At 47.9% G+C, this 24,517-nt stretch overlaps 1 protein-coding gene across 1 annotated transcript in view; it reads right to left on the bottom strand.

Annotated features, from left to right (window-relative positions):
• Nucleotides 1-9,936: 9,936 nt before the first annotated feature.
• Nucleotides 9,937-24,517, bottom strand: part of FHDC1 (FH2 domain containing 1) — a 38,026-nt gene continuing 23,445 nt past the window's right edge. The window contains exons 8-12 of the mRNA XM_081076629.1: nucleotides 24,344-24,451; nucleotides 22,494-22,564; nucleotides 20,290-20,407; nucleotides 16,503-16,667; nucleotides 9,937-14,263 (exon numbers count right to left, since the gene is read on the bottom strand). Of these exons, the coding sequence (XP_080932755.1) occupies nucleotides 12,230-14,263; nucleotides 16,503-16,667; nucleotides 20,290-20,407; nucleotides 22,494-22,564; nucleotides 24,344-24,451 (2,496 nt within the window). The 3' untranslated portion in view covers nucleotides 9,937-12,229. The remainder of the gene's footprint in view (nucleotides 14,264-16,502; nucleotides 16,668-20,289; nucleotides 20,408-22,493; nucleotides 22,565-24,343; nucleotides 24,452-24,517) is intronic.

Genomic DNA, 24,517 nt, shown 5'->3' with positions numbered 1-24,517 from the left:
GTTTTGCTGGAACCCACAGACCCATAAAACTGCTGACAAAAGAACTGAACAGGGTATTAACCTGGGAGGTTGCTGTTGGTGTATGACAGTAACGTTCCTGAGATAGAGATGAGCAATAAGTGAGAGAGCCTCTTGTAGGAGCAGCCTTTGAGATGGGCTTATATCACTAATGCCCTCAAATCCTACATGGCCCAGCTTTTATCATTCAACCACAATATACCTACATAGGGAAAACTGCATATATCACAAGGATTCCACATACCCATATAATCAATGCCCTAAACAAATTAGAGCATTCCCAGAACGCAGAAGCCCTGTGTGTCCCTTTCAGGTCACTGACTGCCCTTCAAAGGGTCACCCCTATGCTGACTTCTTTTTTTCTTTCTTTTTAATTTATTGGGGTGACATTTGTTAGTAAAATTACATAGATTTCAGGTGTACAATTCTGTATTACATCATCTATAAATCCCATTGTGTGTTCACCACCCAGAGTCAGTTCTCCTTCCATCACCATATATTGGATCCCCCTTTACCCTCATCTTCCACCCCCCACCCCCCCTTACCCTCTGGTAATCACTAAACTATTGTCTGTGTCTATGAGTTTTTGTTTCTCATTTGTCTTGTTCTTTTGTTGTTTTTGGTTTATATACCACATATCAGTGAAATCATAGGGTTCTCTGCTTTTTCTGTCTGACTTATTTCACTTAGCATTATACTCTCAAGATCCATCCATTTTGTCACAAATGTTCCTATATCATCTTTTCTTACCGCCGAATAGTATTCCATTGTGTATATATGCCACAACTTCTTTATCCATTCATCTATCGAAGGACATTTTGGTTGTTTCCATGTCTTGGCCACCGTAAACAAAGCTGCAATGAACATTGGAGCACACGTGTCTTTATGGATAAATGTTTTCAGATTTTTTTGGTAGATACCCAGGAGAGGGATTGCTGGGTCATATGGTAATTCTATTCATAATTTTTTGAGGAACCTCCACACTGCCTTCCATAGCGGCTGCACCAGTCTGCATTCCCACCAACAGTGTATGAGGGTTCCTTTTTCTCCACAGCCTCTCCAACACTTGTTTCTATTTGTCTTGTTGATGATAGTCATTCTGACTGGGGTGAGGTGATATCTCATTGTGCTTTTTATTTGCATTTCTCTGATGATTAGTGACGTTGAGCATTTTTTCATATGTCTATTTGCCATTTGTATGTCCTCTTTGGAGAAATGTCTCTTCAGGTCCTCTGCCCATTTTTCAATTGGGTTGTTTGTTTTTTTGTTGTTGAGTTTCATGAGTTCCTTGTATATTTTGGATATTAGCCTCTTATTGGAGGCACTGTTTGCAAAACTCTTCTCCCATTCAGTTGGTTGCCTCTTTATTTTGTCGATGGTTTCTTTTGCTGTGCAGAAGCTTTTAAGTTTCATATAGTCCCATTTGTTTATTTTAGCTTTTACTTCCATTGCCTTTGGAGTCAAATTCATAAAATGCTCTTTGAACTCAAGGTCCATAAGTTTAGTACCTATGTTTTCTTCTATGCAGTTTATTGTGTGAGGTCTTATGCTTAAGTCTTTGATCCATTTTGAATTAATTTTGATACATGGTGACAGATAACAGTCCAGTTTCATTCTTTTGCACATGGGTATCCAATTCTCCCAGCACCATTTATTGAAGAGGCTGTCTTTCCTCCATTGTATGTTTTTAGCTTCTTTGTCAAAAATTATCTGTCCATATTTATGTGGTTTTATTTCTGGGTTCTCAATTCTATTCCATTGGTCTATGTGTCTGTTTTTCTGCCAATACCATGCTGTTTTGATTATTGTAGCCCTGTAGTACAAGCTAAAGTCAGGGAGTGTGATACCTCCAGTATTGTTCTTTTTTCTTAAGATTGCTTTGGCTATTCGGGGTCTTTTGTGGTTCCAAACAAATCTGATGATTTTTTGTTCTATTTCTTAAAAAAATGCCATTGGGATTTTGATGGGGATTACATTAAATCTGTATATTGCTTTGGGTAAGTATGCTGACTTCTAACAGCATAGATAAACTATGTGTCCCCCATTTTAACCCCACCAGCAACAGGGTTCGTAGGTGTCAAAAGACAAGGAGAACTAAGTGACTTTCGAAGTCTTGGGCTTCCCAGTGAATCAGCAGAGACCTAGCCTCTCGAACAAGACCCCGGGCTAGCCCCAGCTTGCCCTGTGCCATGTGACATTGAGGGCCTCATGCAGCAGGCTACAGCTCTCTGCTGAGTCACCTGGGCCCTGTGGGGACGGTATAGGTTGGAGACGTGATGTAAGTGGCTGGAACAAGCTCCTGGTACTTTTCTCTAAGAGGCCTCGATGGTGACAAACCTCAGAGCCTTAAAGATGTATTAGATTTTGGGTCACGGCTAAACGTAGCCACAGTGAGAAGCAATGATCTAGTATGCTCATATTACTTTAGAATTTCTCTTTTAGAAATTCCTTTGGAGCCAGCTGATAAGCCATAGATTTTATCTTGTGCCTTATCACATTGTGATGAAAGACAGGTGTAAGCCTGTTTGACTACCCAGCATTTTTCTCACATGTGTACCCATGAGAAAACAGCTGCAGCCAATTGTCACTGAGCATACAGGAAATAGTCACGGAACAGACATCCCTAATAATTCCAATTACCATTTATTGAGCACATTCTATGCACCAGGATATCTTTCTCACTGTAATAAAAATCCCAAAAGGTAGGCATAATTTTCCCCATTTTACAGAGGAGAACTGAGACTCAGATGGGAAGTGACTTCCCTGAGGTAACCCAGTTAGCAGAGTTGGGATTTGAACCAGGTCTGTCTGGCTACAAAGCCCATGCTCTCATCTGTCAATCTTCACAAGTCCTCAGAAATGCGCAGAGGGGCAACCACAAAGACCAGTGATGGGCAAGCTTTTGAGCCCCTTCTGAGGAGGTGGCATAAGATGTAGGCAAATGGAGAAGAAGAGGGGGACCCCAGTGTCATGCAGGGTCTCTGGTCCCGCTCTCCGCACAAGAACCCAGGACATGGTGAGGCCAAAAAGGAACACCAATGGAGCCATGGATAGGGGATTCATACCACTATGGCGGCTGGGTTGGAGACACAGGAAGCAGGAGCCACACGATGAGCAATCCGCTGTCTGCTTCTCTACCAACCAACCAACCAACCAACAAACGAACCCCCTAGCCCAGCCACGGCAGTTATATTAGTGGTTAATGGCTCACTGGTTACAGCTGATGGCCATCTAATAACTGAGCCAACACCTTTCCACGAGAGGCCGAGAGCCTGGAAACTGCTCTCTGGGCCTCCGTCCCCACACCCAGCATCCCTACCTAACATTCTTGCCAAGAACCATTAGAATCAAAGAACAGCAGCCCTGATGGATCCTTGGACGACACGGAGCCCCACCTGGAGGAATGAGGAAACAGACATTTAGAAAGGATATGTCACTGGCCCAGGGTCACCCGAGGCAGGACGAGGAGGTCTGTGCTCTGTCCTCAGCATCTGGTGGCCTCCTTTTCCTGTCTTGCTTTCCTTGCAGCCAGGGTGGCAGGTTTGATGTGAGCAGAAGACCCCCCCCCCTGGGGGCCCCACAGGGGAGTCAGGACGGAGCATGTTGGGCTGTGGCGGCAGAGTCTCCCGCTCGGTGTGCTGCCGTGAGGTGTGTTGACCTTGAGGGAAACTCCGAGCACGGTGTGTTCCCTTGGCCTTTCCCTGAACCAACTGCTACCGTGTAGAGAGCACCTTCCCTTCACATAAATGTTGGGCAAACATTTTCCCAGAGGAGGGAAGTCAGGAGTCCAGGCGAGAGGGAACCCCAGGAGACTTTGGCCTCGAGGATGAGAGCATGGGCCTTAGAAACAAATGCATTTTATAGACTCAATAAATTAGGCACAACCTAGCTGTGTGTTTTCAGGTGTCATGGAGCCTGGCTTGCTTACTCTGCTAGAGGAAGATGCAGAAGTAGAGACAAAGCTGGGTTCAGTGACCTGTCTAAGGCCACCCAGCCAGATAGGGACAGAGTACGGGTGAGGAGCCCCTGCACTGAGTCAGCAGGCTGCTGTAGAGCTTGCCGACCTCCCTGTGTGGCACACATTTGTCTCTAAAGCCTTCTTGACCAGCCAGCTCGCATCACTCGACCTTCTGAGCAGCCGGCTATTCTAGGGCTCAGACCTAGAATAGCAATAATGGCAAACACTAACACTGTCTTAACATATTAGTCATTTAATTCTCAAAACTGCTCTGAAGTTACACAGGGCTATGATTCCCAAGCAGAGATGTTAAGCATTTTGCCCAAGGTCACACAGCTAATAAATGGCAGAGCAGGCAGCAGCCTAGCTGCTGGTGGAGCGAAGGCACTCAGCCTGTCCATCTCCCCAACATCCCCTGAAATGTGTCGGGGCCTTTTGCAAATCAGGGATGAGGGAGTCATGTTTGAAAAGCCTACTGGCTGCTTCTCCCTACTCTCGGTGCTTGCGTACGCGGCTTAGGGTGCCCAGGGCAGATGAATGCAGCCCTACGATGGGGCTTTGGCTCCCCGAGAAGAAGCTGCTTCTCAGTAGGCCTGAGGGCTTGTGGGGTGGCCATGAGGTTCCCTTTTCTCTCAATGTAAAGTATAGGCCTCGTGCCTTCAGTTGGGAGACCTGGATACCACCACCGTTACCTTCCTCGGCCAAGTAGGCAGACAGAGACCAGTCAGCGCGGGCGGGGCCGTGGGCTGTGGTCCTCAATTAGAGGTTCCCTTAAGACGCAGGTCTCTGAATCTTCCCCTCACCCATTCAATTCCATCAGCCCACACGGGCTCAGTTCCTACTGAGTGGCAGCCCTTGCAGGGCCCTGGAGGGCTCCAGAGGTGAAGAAGCACCCCACCACACCCCACACATGCACACGTGCTTCACAGCCTAGCCCAGGAGTCAAACAAACACGGCCCACTGTGCTACGGGGCAGGTGGCGGCCAGCATTTATAACCCCATGGGCGCTGAGCGTTCAGGGGAGGGAAAGTTCAATCACCAAAGCAAAGGTCAGAGAAGAGTTGATGGAGGGAAGGAAGGCCAATCTGGACTTGGAGGGCGGGTGGGCTTCCGAGGAGCCCCTGCACAACACAGGTCAGGGCACCTCGTTTTAGAGTCCTTGCCAGAGCTTTCCGGAATGACAAACTTTGCTTTAACTCCCACTGAAAACCTGCCCTTAGGTGGCTGTCCTGGTGCGCCAGTGCCCTGCCTATGGACAAATCCAAGAAGAATAAACAGATGCTGCCCAAAGCAACCATGGGCCCTACACCCAGAGGTGAGGATGAGTCTCCTGAAGCTTCTGGTCATGACTTTTCAAGGTGCAGCAGGGCCTCCCACGAGGTGAACCCGCCAAGGGAAAGTGGTCTTCAGGGTCTATAGATGAACTTAGCCAGAGTGTGGGCAGTCATTTCACAGGTTCAGAGTCTTCCAAGTGGAAGGGACGTGTTGGCCTCCTGCCCAGGGAGGTAGGACAAGCGGCTTTGACATGAATTTCTCCTGTCCCTGGTGATTTATCTCCATTTTGCTTTGGAACAAAACAGAGTAAGATGAATCCCACCACGAAGTTTTTATTGCCCTGTTTCAGTTTAAACCACCTCAGCGCCCCCTCCTCAAGCTGCTCATCCGTATGCCCGGTGCCACACCTCCTCTGTCCCCGTTGTTCTCCTCCATCATGCTCCAGCTCATCGGGATTCCTCCTCCGGCAAGGTGTCCCCAGGCTGAGCACGATGTCCAGATGGGGACTAACTGGCTGGACCTCACGCTGGGTGCTATCGCTCCATGAATGTGGCCAACATGCTGCTTTGGCTAGCTATGTGAGACCACCGGCTCACACACTTCCCTTTGACCTCTCCCAGAAGAAATCCCTCCACTGAAAAGTGGGAATGACAAGTTCTGGGTCACTGGGACAGTGGGTGTGTGCTGAGCAACTATGGGCAAAGCTGTGTGCTTTTTAGGAGAAAATCTGTTAGGAGCTGGCTGAGAAAAGCAGGAGATCGGGAAAAGGCTGAGAGCATTTAGTACCTTGTCCAGGTGCTTATCTAGTGACTGTTTCCATTGCACTGGAGTCAAACCTGAACTTGGGAGTAGGAGTCCCTGTGGGGGTGGGGAGACCGTTGTGCTGTCTGTCTGTCATCAATGGCGAGAAGTCTGCCCGGCAGGCAGCCCACTTCTTTCCTCTCCTCCCTGGGGATGAGTCAGCAGTGGGAACCACTGGTGCCCTGGGAAAGAGGAACATACAGCTGACCAAGAAGGCTGATGTCTCCGTTCACCCACAGCTGAATGGAGGCACTGTTCTTTCTGCTAGGGCAACTTCCAAAGCTGAAGCATCACTTGAATCCAATTGTAGCTCAACCCCGTTTACTGCGCCTTCCCAGACTGGCAAAATAGTTGTCCCTGAAAGTAGCAAGATTTGTCCAGATTCTCCCAGCAACTTTCTTGGTCGGATGGGGAGCTGTTTACAGCATGAAGTGGTGAAAGGTACATTAATCTATGTTGACAGCTTTGGAAAGCACCAGGGCTCAGTCTTCCTTCCAGGGAGTACTTCCACACTTCAAAAGGGGCTGGGGGAGGAGGGTGGGGTGTGTGTGTGTGGGGAGGGTGGGTTGTCCAGCGTCCCTTCTTCTGCCCGCATTCTGAGCATGCTCATTGCTCCCATCCTGCACTGAGTCAGCACCCTGGAGAGCTGCACCCCACCCCTTCCTAACTAGTGAGGTCAGCACACAGGCTGGCCTGCCTGGCCCCAGTACACAATCACTAGGCAAGGCTCCCAAGAACTGAGTTGAAGTCATGCTCCTGAATGCTGCGGAAAACTCCGGAAGCCAAGAGGCCCAGGAAACAGGGCTCCAAAGATTAGCTATGCTGACAGAATCTCACCGTGGGCACTGAGATGGGTGTGACATTGTTCAGCATTTATTAGCAAATTGCTTCATAGATGCTGCATTGCAATCTTCCTAAAGGGCAGCCATTGCAAAGACTCATGAAGTGTCACTTCCTATGGTCCTCTGAGGCCATTATTCTGGAAGCTCTGATGCTACATGACCAAGAGCTCCAGACTCAAAGGAGTGGCCAAGCGTCTGATTGGTGGTGCTTCTGTTTTAAGATCCAAGTGAGACCACTTTCTCAAGCTTCAGTTAGGCAGCTCCCCCTCTCACCAGGTGCTGAGGTGAGTTGAAGTCTCTGCATCGCTTGCGCATGAGGAAACAAACCTGACTGCCCAACAGAGGCTCAGAGAGGGGCCCAGCCCTGACAACAGCTCATGAGCCACACAACAGAACCCCAGCCTCTGGCCTCTCTCCAGCCCACTGTTTCTCAACAGCAGGGTGAAATATGAACCCCTGGGAAATTGTTTCAAATGCAAATTTTGAGGCCCCACCAGAAAGATTCTGACTTGGCATAGGTCTGGGGTGGGGCTGGGAATCACCCACCAGCCCTGGGTGATTCTGCTACACACAGGCCCACGCCCCACTATGAGAAAGCGGGGGCCACTATGTGCTCAATACTGTCACAGGTCGGGGGGCACCTTGGAGAGCTCACTATCTGCAGTGAATGTCCAGCTCCCACTGAAGTGACCCACTGGCCCAGCTCCCAGCTGCCCTTGGTTCATGTGGCCCTCGCCACAATCCTGCCATCTTCTCACTTGTTATCAGGAGGCAACAGGAGTGTGGCTGATCCAGACTTCCTCCTGGAAAGCTGAAAGCAGAGGGTGTACCCCCTTCTGTTGGGCCAATGTGCTCTCTATTAGGGAGAACAGACAACAGGTAGTCTCTGATAAAGACAGAGCCTACATTCACTGGAGCTGACCTAGGAGACGGGAGTCCCTGTGTCTGACCCGGAGTGGAGAGGCCTTTTCTCACCTAGCAGTGGCCAGTGAACATTACTGGGGCCCTCAGGCTGCAGTGGCATAGCCTCTACTTGAAGTCCTGAAGTAGGGCAAGGATGTTCCTGGCCCCCTTGTATTTTCCTCTAGAAACCCTGCCATCAGTGAGGTTCTCTTCCACGGAAATGCTGATGCCACAGTACACCCACGGATGGATTAAATAGGTTTCCAGTGGGCTGTCCTGGAAATCTACCTATAATGCATGACATCATTGCTCTGGGAAAGGGCATTCCGAACTCCTCAAATCCAATTGTGAGCAAACTGTCATCTGCCTGTGAGTTAGGGACTGCTTGTATGACTCAGCCCTTGAATCTCTGAGGAGGCAGTGGAAAGCCCCGGCCATGATTCCCAAGGCTGGACCTGAATGGGCCCGTGGGACCTTCCAGCAGCATCCTCACAGAAAGGCTCCGCCATTTTCGTTCCACAGGCTGCTGGTCAGGTTGTGCCGGGTTCCTGGTAAGCTCTTGGTCAAGGGCCCATGAATGAGGGCTGCTTGGGGCCAAGACCTTTCTTGCAGGGGGGTCCAATTGTCCTACCCACCAACCAGGAAGCCAAAAGCCTCATGCAGAGCTCTGGCCTGGGAGGCAGAAAAGCCATTATCTTCAACTACAAGAATGTTACTTCTGTCTTCAGTGAGGTGATCCTGTGTGAGCCCTAGGGCTTTTTACTGAAGATGTTTGCAGATGAAAACCACCCCCAGGGAGAAGTCACTCTGGGTTATGTTTTCAACCTTGCCACAGATTCAGTCCAGCTGTGTGCTGATACCCATCCATGCTGAGTAGGGTGACTTGGCAGACCCACTGTCCTCCATTTTGCTTATGCTCAGGGCCCAAATAATTTTAAAAAGTACTTAGTGACCAGATGCAATGCTCCTTACTCAAATTTGATGCTTATATGTGGGGAAACAGCCAAAAAAAAAATATTGGGGGGAGGCAGGACTGTAGTATAAAGAAGGAAGACTGTAGCATAATTAAGAATTAAGAATAAAGTCTAACTTTCAATAGAAAATTCTGTGCAAGTACAAAATGTCATCATTGCCAGATGGGAGGAGTTGAAGATTCCATACCCTTAGAGGCAGATATGGATTTGCACACCTTAGAAAGTTGAACTAAGAGTTCTACCAAACTATTCTGGAGCCTCTCACCATAAAACATAAATACGCAGAATCTGGAATCAACAATTAGGAAACTGTGACCCTGAATCTCAGCAGGTATCTTCAGGGGGAAGAGTGGAACACAGGGTCCTTGTGAAACCCATAAATGAAAGGGTAACAGGAATACTGCTTGAGACCTTTTTTGGGGTGTAAGTCACTAACCCGATACAGCAGGGCCGAAGGTGTAGAGAGGAGTCCCGTGTCCCAAACTGCTCTTAACAGGCAAAGCCAGGCTCTAAATGTCACAGTGCAAGCAGCAACTCATGAGGCGTCACTTATCCTCTCATCCAGGTTCAGGGATATTCCTCTAACCCACTTACAGATGAAGTGGGAGAGTGGCCAGGGCAACTTGAGGGGAAACCCCAAGGTATGAGGTGCATTTTATGCACAACCCCCCTTTTCGGTCAAATAAGCACCAACCCTGCATTTGAAATAAGATTCCACCTCCCTCCCTCCCTGCTCATTCCTGAGGCGGCACAAAGGTGAGCTGTGATTTCCCAATAGTGTCCTGAGCCCAAGCACATGAGGACGCACAGCAGCACATCCAGACTTGCCGGCCGCACGGAGATTGCACAAAGCTTGGCCCCAAAAGTGGAATATGGAGCGTGTATGAAGTGCCGAGCATTCCCGCAGAGGCTGTGTCGGAGGCTTGCCTGCATTCCCACAGGCCTGGCGCAAGGCCCACTGCCTCGGCGCTCAGCTAAATGCAGGGTCTCTGCTACCAAGCAGACACACACCAACAGCCTAATTCTGGTTCTTGAACCTTTTGAGAACAAGACTCCTGTATCCCAACCTTCCCATTCCACCTGCATCCAGCCTTCCTCTCCCACCTGGAAAACCACACACAAACACACACACCAGAATAAGTTGAGGATAAAACACAATCTCATAAACAGGAACTTTATTAAACTACATGTTACGTAAAATAACATATAAATGGACCTTTAAATACATTGTTCATCTGAAACAATTTTATATAGAAACTTATTTACATCTCTCCATTATATACTTAAATTATTTTTTCCAAGCTTACTACCGATAAAAGGTAATAGAATGATCACCTGCTCACACAGATGCGAACACAGAAGTTGTCCAGAGGGCTAAGTAAATAAAATACCACTTCTCAGGAAACTCAGCTTATTAGGTTGCAAAGCAACGACTCATTCTGGAGGTGCTTTCTTCTGAGCAGGCCCTTATGTGAGGCCTCTGCTGTAGAGATGCTGGCGGTGGGTCCTGAGGAGCTGGTCCCAGGGCCGAGATGGGGCCTTGGCTGTTTGTGATGACTCAGACTCCTGGAGTTAGAAGGACCCTTGGAGACCACCATCGAAGCCATGCCTCCACTTCTACAGACTGGGGAACAGAGGCTTAGGGACAGGGAGTGAGTGACTTGCTAGTTACATGGCACCAGCAGGGACTCTGACCCTGGTTCCTAGGGTCCCACCTAGGGGTCCCAACCCTGTCACTCCACAAATGCACAAGCTTTTGACCTCTTTCATCCATTTCCCACCCACCCATGGGACCTATGTTTTGAACGTTGTTGTCTGAATGGTTAAATAGATGATTTCTTAGGCTTTTTAAAATGGTGAAAAACGTTCAGGATTCCCCTCAACCTGGTAATATCTACTCGGGGCTAGTTTTACAAGAGGTTTTGTGGTCAGGTGCCTTCTTCTTCAGCCATCAAATTTATCCTTTCAAAATAGCTGACTTGTGAAAGTTGAATTTCCAGTTAATTTGGATGCAAGGCAACACTGTACAGGAGGAAGATTGTAATATATTCTATTTGCCAAATCCATCTACCACTGTTGGATCCAAAATGAGGTTTCACTAGTATGTGACCAAAAGTGAAAAAAAGGGGCAATTTAAAAACAACAACAACAAAAAAGCTTCAAGAATCCCCCCATTTTCCCATTAGTCCAAGAGGAAAGTAGTAAAGGGAACACTGGGTAGAAAAAAATCCATGTTTCCCCCTTTCTTTGGAATGAAGCCTTTTTTTTTTCTTTTATCAAATTTTTCTTGATAGTGTAAATTTTTCTGAAAGTAATTTCATTTTTTTTGGTCGGTGTTTAAAAACTTGATTTAGTTTTTGTCAGGATTTCTCAGGATTTCAAAACCACTGTACCAAAGAACAGACGTCAACACTTGAAAGTATCACTGTTGATAGAGATAGAGATAGAGATAGAGAGAGATACTACAGGCTCCAGGTCACATTAGAAAAGGAGGAGGGGCTGGAAGCAGGCAAAGAGAGAAGAGGGGAAAGAATGACTGGGAAACAGAAAGGTTTATTCTTCCCTGTAACCAGAGCGAACGAACACAAGTCATAGCAGCCTTCACTCAGTTTTACAACAGATACGCAAATTGCTAAACACGGCGGGGAAAGGTGTGCTCAGCTGAACAGTCCCAGATGCCTTTCCATCAGAATATGGCACTGCTACATTCTGGACAATCCAGCATTCTCCCAGGGGCTGCTACCTGTTTGCAGGGAGGCTCGCTCCACAGCCATGGCCCCCTTCCCACCCCCCCAGGAGCGCATCCCTCTGCCCATGTACCTGCCCTGCACACACAGGAGCACCCACTTCTGTCCATCAGTTTCACCTTCCCTCCTGCTCACACGCAAAACCTCACCCAAAGTCACGCAGGGAGAGGTGAGCAAGGCAGAAAGTCTTCAAGGACGTAGTGCCAACCACAGAACACTGAGGGCTTGCAGAGCAGTCCAGTTGCCAGCAATGGATGGGGTGTGGACAGGTGGAAACCTGAGGCCAGGGAATGCAGGAAAATAAAAAGATCTTCAAATGAAGGGGTTTTTCTTCTGTCTTTTTTTCCCCCGGAGGCATTCACTGTGCGAAAGGAACCAACTAAAACAACATGGAGTTTTTATATTAAAAAAATAAGGCTTTGATGTACAAAAACCTGCCCAAATTCATTTCTTCACTCATTACATAGAAGGTCATCTTACACAGCCGGGTCTTTATTTTGGAGGAGAGGGTTTGCTCGCACACACCTCCGGGGTGTATGGGGGGGGTGCCGGCCCAACATGGGGGTGAACGGGGACTCGACGGGAGTCAGCACTGCAGGCGGCGGCCCACAGGCCTCCCGGACTGTGCCTTCAGTGGCAGGAGCTTGACGTGGAACCAACATTCGGCGCTGGCCTCATGACAGCCGCAGGAGACGACAGAGCACAGGCTGGTCACTTCCACAGGGGATTCAGGATTTTCCCCAGCGTGGTCCGACTGGAGTCTTTCAGTCTGAGGGAGGCCCTTTCTGCAGTCCCTCTGCCTGTGTTGGCACTGGGACCCTCAGGAGACTCCGGACACCTTTTGGGGGTGCGGGCGCTGACAGCCCGCCGTAGGGTGCCGTCCTTGGGGGCATCGTCAGGGCCCCCCTTCACTCTCAGCTGCCGCTGGGACACTGTCCGGATGAGGCCGGGGGCTTTGGCCACAGGAGGGGAATCTGTCCTCATGCACCGAGACGAGGAGGCCACAGTGTTTCGAGCAAAGCTGGGGAGGTGGGGTGGGGCCCGGGGGGCACTGGGGGTGGGGGTCGGCGGGGGCTTGGGCTCTTCCTCAGGGCTCTGGGGGCCCTGGGAGTTGGAGCGGCAGATCTTATTTTCCTCGGGTTTCTGTCTGGGGACGTTCCGGAGGGGCTTGGCGCTGGGCTTCTTGAGGGATCCCTTGTGCTGCAGTGGGGGCTCCTTCCCGGGCCGTGTGCTGCCGGAGCCGACCCTCGCTCGTGGCCTCGGCTCCTCCATCACTGCTGCGGCTGCCGCCCCAGCCCCCTTCGAGGACCTCTTGGGTGATGTGTCTGAGGGGCCCCTCATGGAGCCCTGGCGCGGGCGTGACCACGGTGCATCTGTGCTGCTGGGCGGCTCCCGAGGGGGCTGCTTAGAGCCCGTGGAGCCCCTGCTGGCCCTGGAGATGGGCACGACTTTGCGCATGCTCGCACTCTCCGAGGACGTCAAGGTCCGCACCGGCTTGGGCGCCGGCCCCTGGCTCCGGGGGACAGTGTCCGTGCTGGGGGCCCCCTGGGATGCCTCTTTGAGGGAGTTTCTCTTTGAAGCTATCACATCCTTCTCTCTGGCGGGTCTGTCCTCGGAAAGGCCGCCCTTGCAGCTGAGCCCACTTTTCTCGGAGGCGGGAGCAGAGGCCTCCCCAGGGGGACTGGATACAGGGTTAGAGGACACTTGGCTGCCACAGCTCTCCCCTGCCCCAGAGGACACGGAGCCATCCCCGGCACTGCTCTCCCCTGGCTCCCCACCACCAGGCCTGGAGTCAGTTCCCTCTGAGCAGTCCAAGGTCAGCGAGCAGTCAGTGGTGTCTGAGACATAGAACACAGGCCGAGGATCTTTGTTCTCAGGTTCGCTGCTGGGCTCGTCAGGGGAAGCCCCGTCACCCTGCGGGGCTGGGCAGAGACTCCCCTGGGCACCTCTAACCACAGGGGTCGGGCTGCCATTGTCAGGGTCAGCGCCAAGGGGCTGCAGGATTCCATCTCCCGGAGACACCGGCTCTACTGGGAGGAAGTCGTTCAGGATCAGCTGGGGTGTCTCCTGTGGGCCCTTGGGACCCTGGAGGTCAAACTGAGCCAGCCCGGCCACCAACTCATGCTCCTTAACCCCCAGAGCCAATGGTGAGAGCGGAGGGGACCAGGTGGGCCCCAGGCTCACGGGCTCACTATTCCTCTTCTGGAGCATGCTGAGCCCCCTGCGATGAACTCGGAGCAAGACCGGGGCGGGGTCCTCGGGCTGGGGGACTGCGAGCTGGCCTTGCCAAGCTGACGGGGTGTCGGGGGTTTCCTCCTGGCCCTCCGAGGCCTGAGGTCTGTGTGTGCGGTTGGAGTCCTGGTCACTTGGCTCTCCAGGCTCCACCCAGGCCGCTGCAGCCCGGGCCTGCCGCGGGCTGCTCCAGGGCAAGCTGTTGAACCTGTTTTCCTCTGGGCTGCCGGTGGAGCTCTCCAGGAAGGTCAGCAGCTCCCGGTCAGTGGCGGCGCCCAAGGAGAGGCGGGAGCGGCGGGCGTTGGGGGGTCGGCAGGAAGGGCTGACAGGCCTGCGGCGCAGAAAAGGGGGCAGGTCCTCCGCACCCTTCTTGGTCAGCAACTCCACATCATTCTCACTGCTGCTCCGGCCAAATCCCACAAGCTCCCCAGCCGCCCAGGAGCGCCGCTTCTGCTCCAGCTCCTTTAGCCTCTGCAGCCGCCTCAGCTCCTGCATCTCCCGGTCGTGGTTGTCCTGGTGGAGGGATGGAGAGAAGCCCGAAGATGCATGAGACACGTGGTACCTGTGTGCAATTCCACAGCCACCTACTCTAAGGCCCCAGTGAGAGAGACATACGTGTGTGGAGGAGAGACCTGGGCCATGAGTGTCACTGAGAGATGGTGTGAGTGTAGGGGGAGGGCTCGGTTCTTCCAAAGCTATGTGGGGGTGACCGGAAGAGCACACTGGGCCTGCCCCAGGAGTAAGAGTCTGTCTAAGGTTGTTATCGGATCCATGGGCCCAACTAGCAGCTTTCCAGTCAAGGCATTGTCTCCTCAGTGTGAGCTGTGATTGCACACATGCACGGTTGTGACCACAGCTCTGGGGAAACCCAACTTGATTCTCAGCAGGACAATATAGAAAGGACTTCCAGGAGAGTGCTATTTAGGCAATGGCAGAGAAAAAGACTATGGGTGTTAAATAGGAAACCGGAAATTGTACCTCTGTGTTGCATGGAGACACACACACACACACACACACACACACACACACGCACACTCACACACACATGCTCCTGTGCAGCACATTCTACTTAACAAAGATTTAAACCAGGGGTGTCCAAACTGCGGCCCGCGGGCCAACTGCGGCCCATGATCCATTGTTAATTGGCCCACAGCAAATTCCAAAAATATATTTAGTTTACTTAAATAAACCAGGTGAGACAATACGTATTTCACCTCGAGTGAGTGGCCCGACTGTTTGTGTATTTTACCGCATATGGCCCTTGGTGAAAAACGTTGAAAAGTTTGGACAGCCCTGATTTAAACGCATAAATGTACACCCAAGATATTGAGACAGGCCTTTCAAATCTGTTCTCTGACTGCTCCCTGGTTAAAAAGAAGAAGACACAAACACCAGAAATGCCGGGGTTGTACTGTCCTTTACGCCCCATGCCCTTCTCACAGAGAAGAGGATTTGCCTTACAAATCTTTCTACCTTCCACCCTGCTCCAAGTATCCAGCCCTTCTCTATCAAAATGGAACCAGAATAAATGCACACTCCAAACACACTTTACTGTCTGGCTGTGTACTTAAAATATATTCGTGTTATATAAATATGTGGATTTCACAACCCAAATCTGTTATCGGTAGCACTTTTTACTTAAAATCAGTTTCCTCAAATGGTAGACATTTCTATCCAAGTTTCTGTGAGGCTCTGGCTCTGGCTGGCTAGCTGCCAGAGGTGGGGGTGGGGCCAGCTCCTGGCTCTGAGAGCAGCTGGGCTGAGAGCATCACACAGGTGGCCTTGAGGGCCGAGAGAATTCTGATTGAAAATGAGGGCCTTAGAAGGAGCCAATTTGGCACCTATCATCCACCACCGCCTTCCCTGCTGAGCTCACTGCTTGGACAAGGCAGAGTAAACGTGGACACAGGCTGAGTCTCCTTCTCTAGGCTAGACAGAGGAAGGAGGAGCAAGCACTCAAGAAACTCTGACTACTCACTGAGGGCTGGGGTGAAATTCCACCAGTCCCTCAAAGAAATTCAACTTGGACAAATCTGCTTTTAAAATATAGAGGAAAAGATGACGCACAAGTATTAGGTTTCTCATCACCATCTGAAATGAAGGAAGATGAGTTGTTTTGTTCTTAATTGAGATTATCTGCAAAACCTAGTGACCCAGAGAGCTTTTCTGGCTTCAGCAATGAACTCAGAGATGAGTGGAATTGCTGGTTGAAGGGCACGGTGTGCTCAGACAGCACGCTCCCTGGATAGCTGAGAATTGCAAAGCCTGCTCTGGCCGAGGACAACAGGGTTCCCATGGCGCTACCTCTGTAGCGATGGCTACAGTGCTTGACACAGTGAGAGAGGGCCTTCCAGTCACCCCACCGTGACAAATCTCTCCTGGAAGAGGATATGCTCTCCAGGGAAGGGGGATGAGAAAGATGTTTGGGACCTTCCGAGAGCCTTTGTAATATCGTGAGTGCCATCGTAAATAAACCTTACTAACCAAATGCTATTGGGCATGACAGCGAGTGTTTGGTATGAGGCAGCCAACTGCTAGAGTTCTGGTGGTACGGAAGCGCTTGGGGCAGGAATGACAGAGCCACTTCCCACTCATCCCCACCAAGAGCCTGGCAAGGCTGCCCGGGCCCGACTTTCCTGAATCCCCAGAAATGCTGAACCATCATTCTGTTATGGGCCGAGGGCTGGGTCAGGAAGAAGAGAAATAAAAACCCCAAACAACTCAGGGAACACAGAGATGTCACCAGCCATACCTTAACCGCTTTGTTGAATCTGACACAAAAGTCTCTAAATATCTGAAGGCATTCATCCAGTTTCATGGTTTCTTTGTCTTCGCAGAAAAAATCTATGAGGGTGTGGGCCTCCTCTTGGAGCTGTTGTTTCCAGTGCTCCAGTTCTGTCAGCTTTTTCACAGAAAACTGCGGGGATATAAGCAAGCACGCGCAGAAGTGAACACACAGCGGACCAAGCGCCCGGCATCCCGTCTGCTGCCCAGGGAAGACGTGCTCCTGGGTTAAGCTTTAGGTGTCGGAAGAGGGAAGGTTTATTACAAGTCCAATGCGTTCAGAGCCAAAAGTAAATTCATTTAACCCAAACAGACCTGAGCGAAGCAAGGTGTGTGAGGTCTGGAAGCAATAAACGAGATTGAAGCGCCTTAACTTGTAGAATACCACTAAAAATGTTTACCTTTAATGTCACTGAAAAAAATGACACAAGTGTACAGTTGGGTTTATTAAGGAAGATCCATTCTTCATCTGTTCTCTCTTAAAACTGAGTCTTATACTAGCTAAGAGTTTACTTTAGGGACCCAGGAGTCACGTGTTCTATTGACGAGTTGTCCTGTTGACATGAGAGTTTAAACTTAACCCCAAAGGAGCTATGTCTGAGTCAGTGTCACCCCCACAGAACTGAAGCCCTTATGCCTAGACGCAGACCCCAGGCAGGGTTTCTTATCCAGGGGTGCTTATCTAATCAGCTTGGGATGCTGTCGAAAGCCCACGCAATTTAGTAGCTGTGGGGTGGATCTAGCATTAATAGCTTATTAAATCCCCCAGGAAATTCTGGGGGGGGAGTACCCATGGTTAGGAATTACAGCCCTCTACAAATCCATCCTCTTGACTTCTTCATTTTCTCCTACTTCTTCTAGGACAAGGTCTCTAATGTCCCTATAGATTCAGGTACTACCTCAATGAACAAGTGGGACTGAAAGAAGCTTAGTTTCTTCCAATGAGCTCCAGCCCTTTAGGGATGGGATCCCCAAGGGCCAAAGGGCACAAACACACTTCCCGACAGCCGTTCAGTGACAGCTGGGATTGAGTTGGCGTGAGGAAGCAGTGTGCTCTGAGGAGCCACCGCCGGACAGAGAACAGGGATCATCACGTTGAAGCCTCCTGTTGCTTCCTTTCGCACTGGGTAACAAGGCTTTTATAAAGAATGTGTCTCGCTTTGTGCACTCAGGCATGTCATGTTTTTAAGGAGGCTTATTTTTGAGAAACTTCTTGAGTGGGGTGACAGGCCTAGGCCACGGGGAAGTGACAGGCTGCCCACCCTCCAGGAGTCGAATCGCTGCTTGAACATGCTTGGAGAGCTACAGAACCTAAAGAGAAATTCCGAGGAGGCTCATCACCTCCAACCCACTCCGACACACTCTCCTCCTTAAAAGCCCTTTTCTTACACCAAACACATTCAAGAGATAGTAGGAAACCAAAACTATTTAGTAAACCAAATACCAGAGAAAGTAACCATCTGAGTCAGTAGCCCAAGGCAGTGTGTGCATTCATGTTGTATTCTTTATGGAGAGAAGGGTATTAATGAAAGGGTAAACTTTTGCCTGCCATTCTTCCACAGATGGAAAGATGGATTCCAGCCAAGAATAGCTCAACTGCAGAAAAAAATGGGACTCTTGACAAGAATCTACATAGGAGCTTACTCCACCTTGTATGTCTCATTAGAGTCTGGGGGACTGATGGAGTACCAGGAAGGAATACCTTAATGCATTCAGTCACCCTCAGGACCTGGGAAAGTGAAACATTCTGAATACCGATCTGACAAGCCACGGTGCTTATTCTCTGAACCCTGCCCACATGACTAGGGCCACAAACAAAAAGGTTCAGACCTCACTGGCAAAGCGTGAAAGACAACAGATTAGCAGTTGTGGTAGCAAATTCAACTTTCCATCTCTAACTTGTCTGCTATGGACCAAAATCCTAAGCCAATTTACTCAGTATTTCTCGCCCAAAGGGGCAAAATACTGAAACAGAGCTGTACAACTGTACTCCTGCCATTTTTCTGCTCAAAAATCTTCAGTGGCTCCCTACAGCTTAGAGTGTAAAGTTCAAAGTTTTCCGACTAACATTCAGAGCTCTTCCTGGCCTGACCCTAACCCACCTTAAAAAATTGTATCTCCCTCATTTAAAGAAATTGAATTTTAAAAGGAAAAATAAGTAGCTGGGTAGAACAATTTATTTACAGAGATAAAAATGACTACCAGATATTGTATGTCAACTATAAGTAAATATATATACATATATATCTATATAGGCATGGGAGGTGGAGTACAGCATAAGGAAGATAGTCAGTGGAATTGTAACAGTTATATAAAATGTCAGAGGGGTAGTAGCTTGGGGAAAGGGGGGTTATCACTTTTTGAGGGGTGTAAATATCTAACTATTATATTGCTTTGTACACCTGAAACTAATAAAAATAATAACAAAAAAAAATGACTACCAGAAAGAAGTGTTTAGAATCAAAACAACGTTGCCTTTTAAGACCAGTCTAGGGGTGTAGCTAAGACAGAGCTGCTTTCATCGTAAACCTTCCTGTACTGCTATTTAGCATACGATATTAATATTTAATGTAAGAACTGGGAAATGAGTCATCCAGAATTCTTATCTCGACATGCAATGGGCCCTCTCCTTGGCTTTCTGGATTTGCTTCATGTGTCTGAATGGGCTCAATGCTGAGTGTTTTCCTACCTACTGTGAGGTGTGTCTGTGCTGGTGTTTGCTTTGTTCTTTCATTTGGAGAAAAATCTGTGCACTTGATGGGGAAAAGCAGAGTTTGGCTATATTTAAAAGGAAACACAGAACACGTGTTTATAAAAATAAACTCCCAGCAGAGCCAAACAAAATCAAATGTTTGCTGATGGAGGCTGAAGCTCATGATGTTGGAGGTAGCTTAATTACGAGGAAGCGGATAGAGGCTTTGGTTGTTACAGCTTTTGGAGCCCAGCGCTACTCCCCAGGGCTGAGCGCAGCCCTGCCACACATATCCCACCTCACTCATCTGAAAGCACTGACATTTAAGGTAGCACACCATTTCCCTGAAGACTGAGAGCATGAAAAGGGGCCGCCCTGCTTTTTTTTTTCAAATAAGGAAGATAAAAGAAGTATGTCAGACTATGTGATTAGTGAGTCACAATGAGCTGTCACAAACATGTCCACTCTGCTGTTTTCTGTTGATGTTGTCAGAGCAGCTCCTGACACACCCTGTGGGCTGGTGTATTTCGGGTGGTGATAGGCACAGCTATCAGGTTCTCCTGCTCTCATTCTACACCAGGCCAAAATGCGGCTCGTTTCTTTAATGAAAACAAGTGAAGGAACAACAGTCCAAGTTCTCAAGTGTCTTTCTGGTTTCCATGGAACTTCGTTCTGTTGCCTCAAAGTTTGACTGGGATACAGGAACTCCTAAACCATGATTTAGAGCCGCAATTTGAGTTGCCAGGCACAAGTTGCCAAAGGTAAGCACCATAAGCTTGATTCCAATTCACCATAGTGCGGTGCAATCATGCCCATCGAGGAGTGATAAGCAGAGATCCACCGTCTAACGAATACTTTAGTAAGTTTAGACCATATTCAATACCCTGTGCTCAAAAACCAATCCAGCAAAAAATGAGCATTGAAATACGGAGTTCCTTTTACTGACTGGGGGAAAAATATGAATGGGAACCTGCCCCAAACACACCCATGCAAAAATTAAACCAGCCTGTGCGGTGCTGCTGGAAGAGGACATTAGATGGATGGGCTTGAATCCCCCACAGACCTGAAGGAAATCTTCCATCTGCTGACAAAGTTCACCATCCCCCTGGATGTTTTCCTTTAGCGATCTTGTCCTGACAAAGAGCGAGTGCAGTTCAGCCTCCATGTTATCCAGAGATAATCTAGAAGAAGAAAGGGGAGAGTGGGCAGTTGGCACAGGGAAGCTATGTGTCGTGTGCATACATCAAACAAGATCAACCGTTGGTCAACCCTAGAGGCAGAAGGGGAGAGAGCCACTGCAATTACATTGACCTACCCCTGTATTTAGAGTTTCTTCCTATGTTTTGTTTAAGAGGAGATTCCTCCCTTAAAGACATGGGAGTTGTCTTAATACCTTTATGCAATAAGCATTAAAAACGAAAAGCTAGCAGGACTCAGACTTACACTTTCCTCTGGCTACTCAACACAAATACAAAAGCTCTAAGTCATGAAAACAAGGCCACGTATGTTGATAAACCTGATATTAAGGGTAACACAGAGATACTAAGCAGACATCATGTCGCTTGCCACAGACAGAGTATTTTAGAGACAACTAACACACAGCTAACAATTCTCAAAAAAAAAAAAAAAAAAGGTAGGGTGGATTGCAAGTCTCTTGGTATATGTGTCAAATAAAGCTCCGTAGAGTATGAAGGTTTTTGCCACCTGGTAAAGTAAACAGATGAAACAGAAAATCCAGGCCGAATTCAATTAGCAAATTCATAAATTAGCGTGCTTTCACGCTTCCATTGTGAATTCTAACTATTCTTCATGCAATAAAGTCTTCCACCTTCATTGGTCATTGGTACCCACTTTTGATTTGTTTGTACTTCACAGGCATACTTCACCTGCCATTTCAAAGAAACAAATCTTACCGAATGGTTGTTCCTAAGACAATACCTAGCTCCCCCATCCAACTCTGACCAGAAATGTCAGTTCAAATGTAATGGTTACTTCTTCATATATCTCTCTCAGTAACATTTCTATACTAGTCAGAGGAAAAAATATTCCCACACAAATTTATGTTAGTAATTCAAAACCAAAACAGTTTGTGTCTTATAAGAAAGATGCTCATTCTTTGGAGGGAGTAATGTGGTGCTCTGTAAACATGAACTCTGAACGGTTCACACCTTTAATGACTGATAATCTTACTTTGGGAAAGACATGTAATCTGTGGTTAGATGTTCATAATCCGTAACATTGAGACACTGGCCAATGACAGGGCTTGGTTTGAAAAGCTAGGGTTCATGTAAGTTGATGCACGTGGTTTATGGCTGTCCTAACTGGAAATAGTCACTCAGATAATAAATATATGCAATTAAGCCTACTGCAAATAAATCTATGAACTGGGCTGATCCATGAAGTGGCATGCTGGAGCCAGCTCATGAGACGCTACCATGGGTACAGACATCTCTTCCCAACTCTGCGTTTACCAATGCCACGCTGGTGGCTTGAAGGCAGCCATGGCCGCAGTATTTAGGCCACGGAAATCAGCAAATGCTACAGATCAGACCCTTCCCTCCCCCCAGCCCCCAATTCCCCGCCAAAAGCTAGTTATTTGAACACTGATCAATTGGATGCATGGCCGAGCATTGTAAATTTTAAAACATGGAACTCAATATAGCACATATACACAGATTATCGCTACATTGAAATATACATCTACATTAGCACCAGAAGCAAATTAAAGTGTTGTAAATGGAGCTCGGTAGACACTTTCTCTGTAAAGCCGAGTGACTAATTGAAAATAAAATCCTTTCCCAGCCCTTGGTGTGGTTCCAACTTCTGCTAATGCAATAGAAAATAAATGTACCATGTTAGATTCTACAAGGAAACAGTGTGATGTATGACCTGGAAGTTTGACTGATAATATACCAACTGCCGAGGTAATAGGCTATGTCGTCGAAGCTCTATCTTTTGGGTGTGGAGTGATTTGAAGTTCTTAATCCCTATTTTCTTTACACTGATGATATTCATTAGAATAGACTGCAATAGGTTTTTTTTTTAGATGAAAAATAAGGATTAATTTTTCAAAACCCACAAATTCCAAAGGTTCACCCACGTACCTTTGTAAGCAAATGAAAAGAAGGTCTGAAAGTCCAACAAGACAAAACTTTATAAAGTTCAAGCTTGAATCCAAAAGTTATAAAATATTCATCAGTTTTCATAAAAGGTAGTTACAAAACACACCAAAAAACCCCCTTGAATCCTCACAATCCACTTGCTTACCTAGCAGCCTCCTGAACATAATGCAATTTTTCAGAAAAGCTTAGAAGAGTGGCATCTTTCTTTTGGGCTTCCTAGAACAAAAGCAGAATTTTCTCTCACGATATAGATAAAATTGAAAGGAAATCATTTTCTTGGGGCTGAAAGGAGTCTTAAAATCCTGTTTTTTATGCTTGATGCATTCAAAGCAATTCACTCATATATGAACTCTGATATTCTTAGTAAGATTTACCAGAATGCCCCTGCTCTCAAGACACATTTAACTTCCCAGAGCAACTGATCCTACATGAAATACAATTTATGTGCATGAAAACCCAATGGAAGGAGGGGGTGGCTTAGCAGGGCCCATTGTTTCTCAGAGAATCCAACGTATCCTGCTTATATACCAGCCATACCTATGAGTGTGCCTTTAAATGACAGAGATACCTTCAGTTGTTAAACCAGTTTGCAATTTAATGAGAAGGTGCACAAGCCACAGAGATTTTGGATTCTTCACCTCGTCACAGGGTACAAGGAAGGCAGGTATGAAGGGAGCAATTACCAGCTCTGGAAACTTCCCCACCTGGGCAGGGGCAAGTTACACAGAGCACCTGGATACACAGGTCTAAAAGGGCTGCCAGGAAACTACCTGCAAGACACCTGGGTTGCAGGGACACATTTTCTGGTTTTAAGGTGGTCCTGAAAAGTAACTTTTAAATTAGTCCTGAGCTCAACATGTCCTCCGTCTTCTAAAGAATATAGCAATAATAGTGTTTATTATTATTTATGGAGTGTTTACCACTTGCCGAACACCGAGCTAAACACTTTATGGAATAACTGTCAGCCCTCTTGGTTACCTGGTTTTGAGGTATCACTACCCCCATCAGTAGATGAAGTGATTGAAGGTTTTAGGTTTAAGTAACTTGTCTGAGGAAGTACAGCTAATAAAGGATAAGTCAAAATCTCCTCCTTCTGTCCTGTTCCAATGCTCACACTTAAAACAAGCACGTGACATAGCTTATTCCCCAGGTTAAAACTGTGTCTCTGTGACTGCTGTCAAAACAACAAGGCAATCCAACGAAGGAAAAACAAACCAGTACAATTCGTTACTGGAGATAATTTAACAACAAAGAGATAATTGTCCTTCGCTGATATTTCATTTTGTAACTAGTTCCTTTGGCATCACACAGACCTAGTCGAAAACGTTAAGTGATGGACAGGGTTCAGACTCCAAACCGTGGGCTCACAGCAAGGTCCTCTAACCCACAGTTCACAAAGGAAAAAGTGGAAATGACCTTTTTAATTGCTCTGACTCCCTCACTCTTTACATATAACTGGTCAAAAACCTCGTCAATTCAACATCAGAAATGTTTCAATACCTAGGCCTTCTACTATCCAATCCTGTGTTCATTGCTCTAATTCTCGACTATCACCAATTAGAGCCAACAGACACCAAGAGGTACCCCTAGTTCTAGTTCCCGCTCCATTCCAATCCAACCTGCACATTGCCTTATTTTCCTAAAAACAAAAACAAAACACCTGGTCTTGCCATATGCTGTGCACACGCTTCTGTTGGCTCTCCATTGCTAAAGCATGAAATCCAAAAGCCTCAGTTTTAGGATCTGAATCCTTTATAATCTGGCTTCACCAATTTCTCTGCCTCACTCCCCTGATCCCACCACTCCCCTCCAATCCCGTAACACTAGGTGCAGCTCCACTCAGGAATTTGCAAATAGTGCTTCTGCACAGAGAACCTCCTTGGCACCTGCCATGCCCTTTCCTAACTCTGATGACCCCTTACCCCTTGGAAAAACTTCACAGCCTCCATGGGGATTCACACACATTCTCTCTCTTTGTATAAGTTCCTTCCGTACCTGTGCAACAAAATGCAGAAGGTTCATCCCAGGTTTGTTTGCTTTTGTGTCTGCCAATTTGAGCAAAGAAGACAGTTTAAATCCTACTGCATTGCCAGCATACCTTCCCTGAAGAAGACAAATCAAAAGAAAAAATATACAAAAACCTTTAGACAGACCCATAAAGTTGGAAAC

Source organism: Rhinolophus hipposideros (assembly GCF_964194185.1).
Source record: "Rhinolophus hipposideros genome assembly, chromosome: 16".
Classification (NCBI taxonomy): domain Eukaryota; kingdom Metazoa; phylum Chordata; class Mammalia; order Chiroptera; family Rhinolophidae; genus Rhinolophus; species Rhinolophus hipposideros.
The sequence above is the reverse complement of the archived record's forward strand: the minus strand, read 5'-3'. Positions and strand labels throughout refer to the sequence as shown.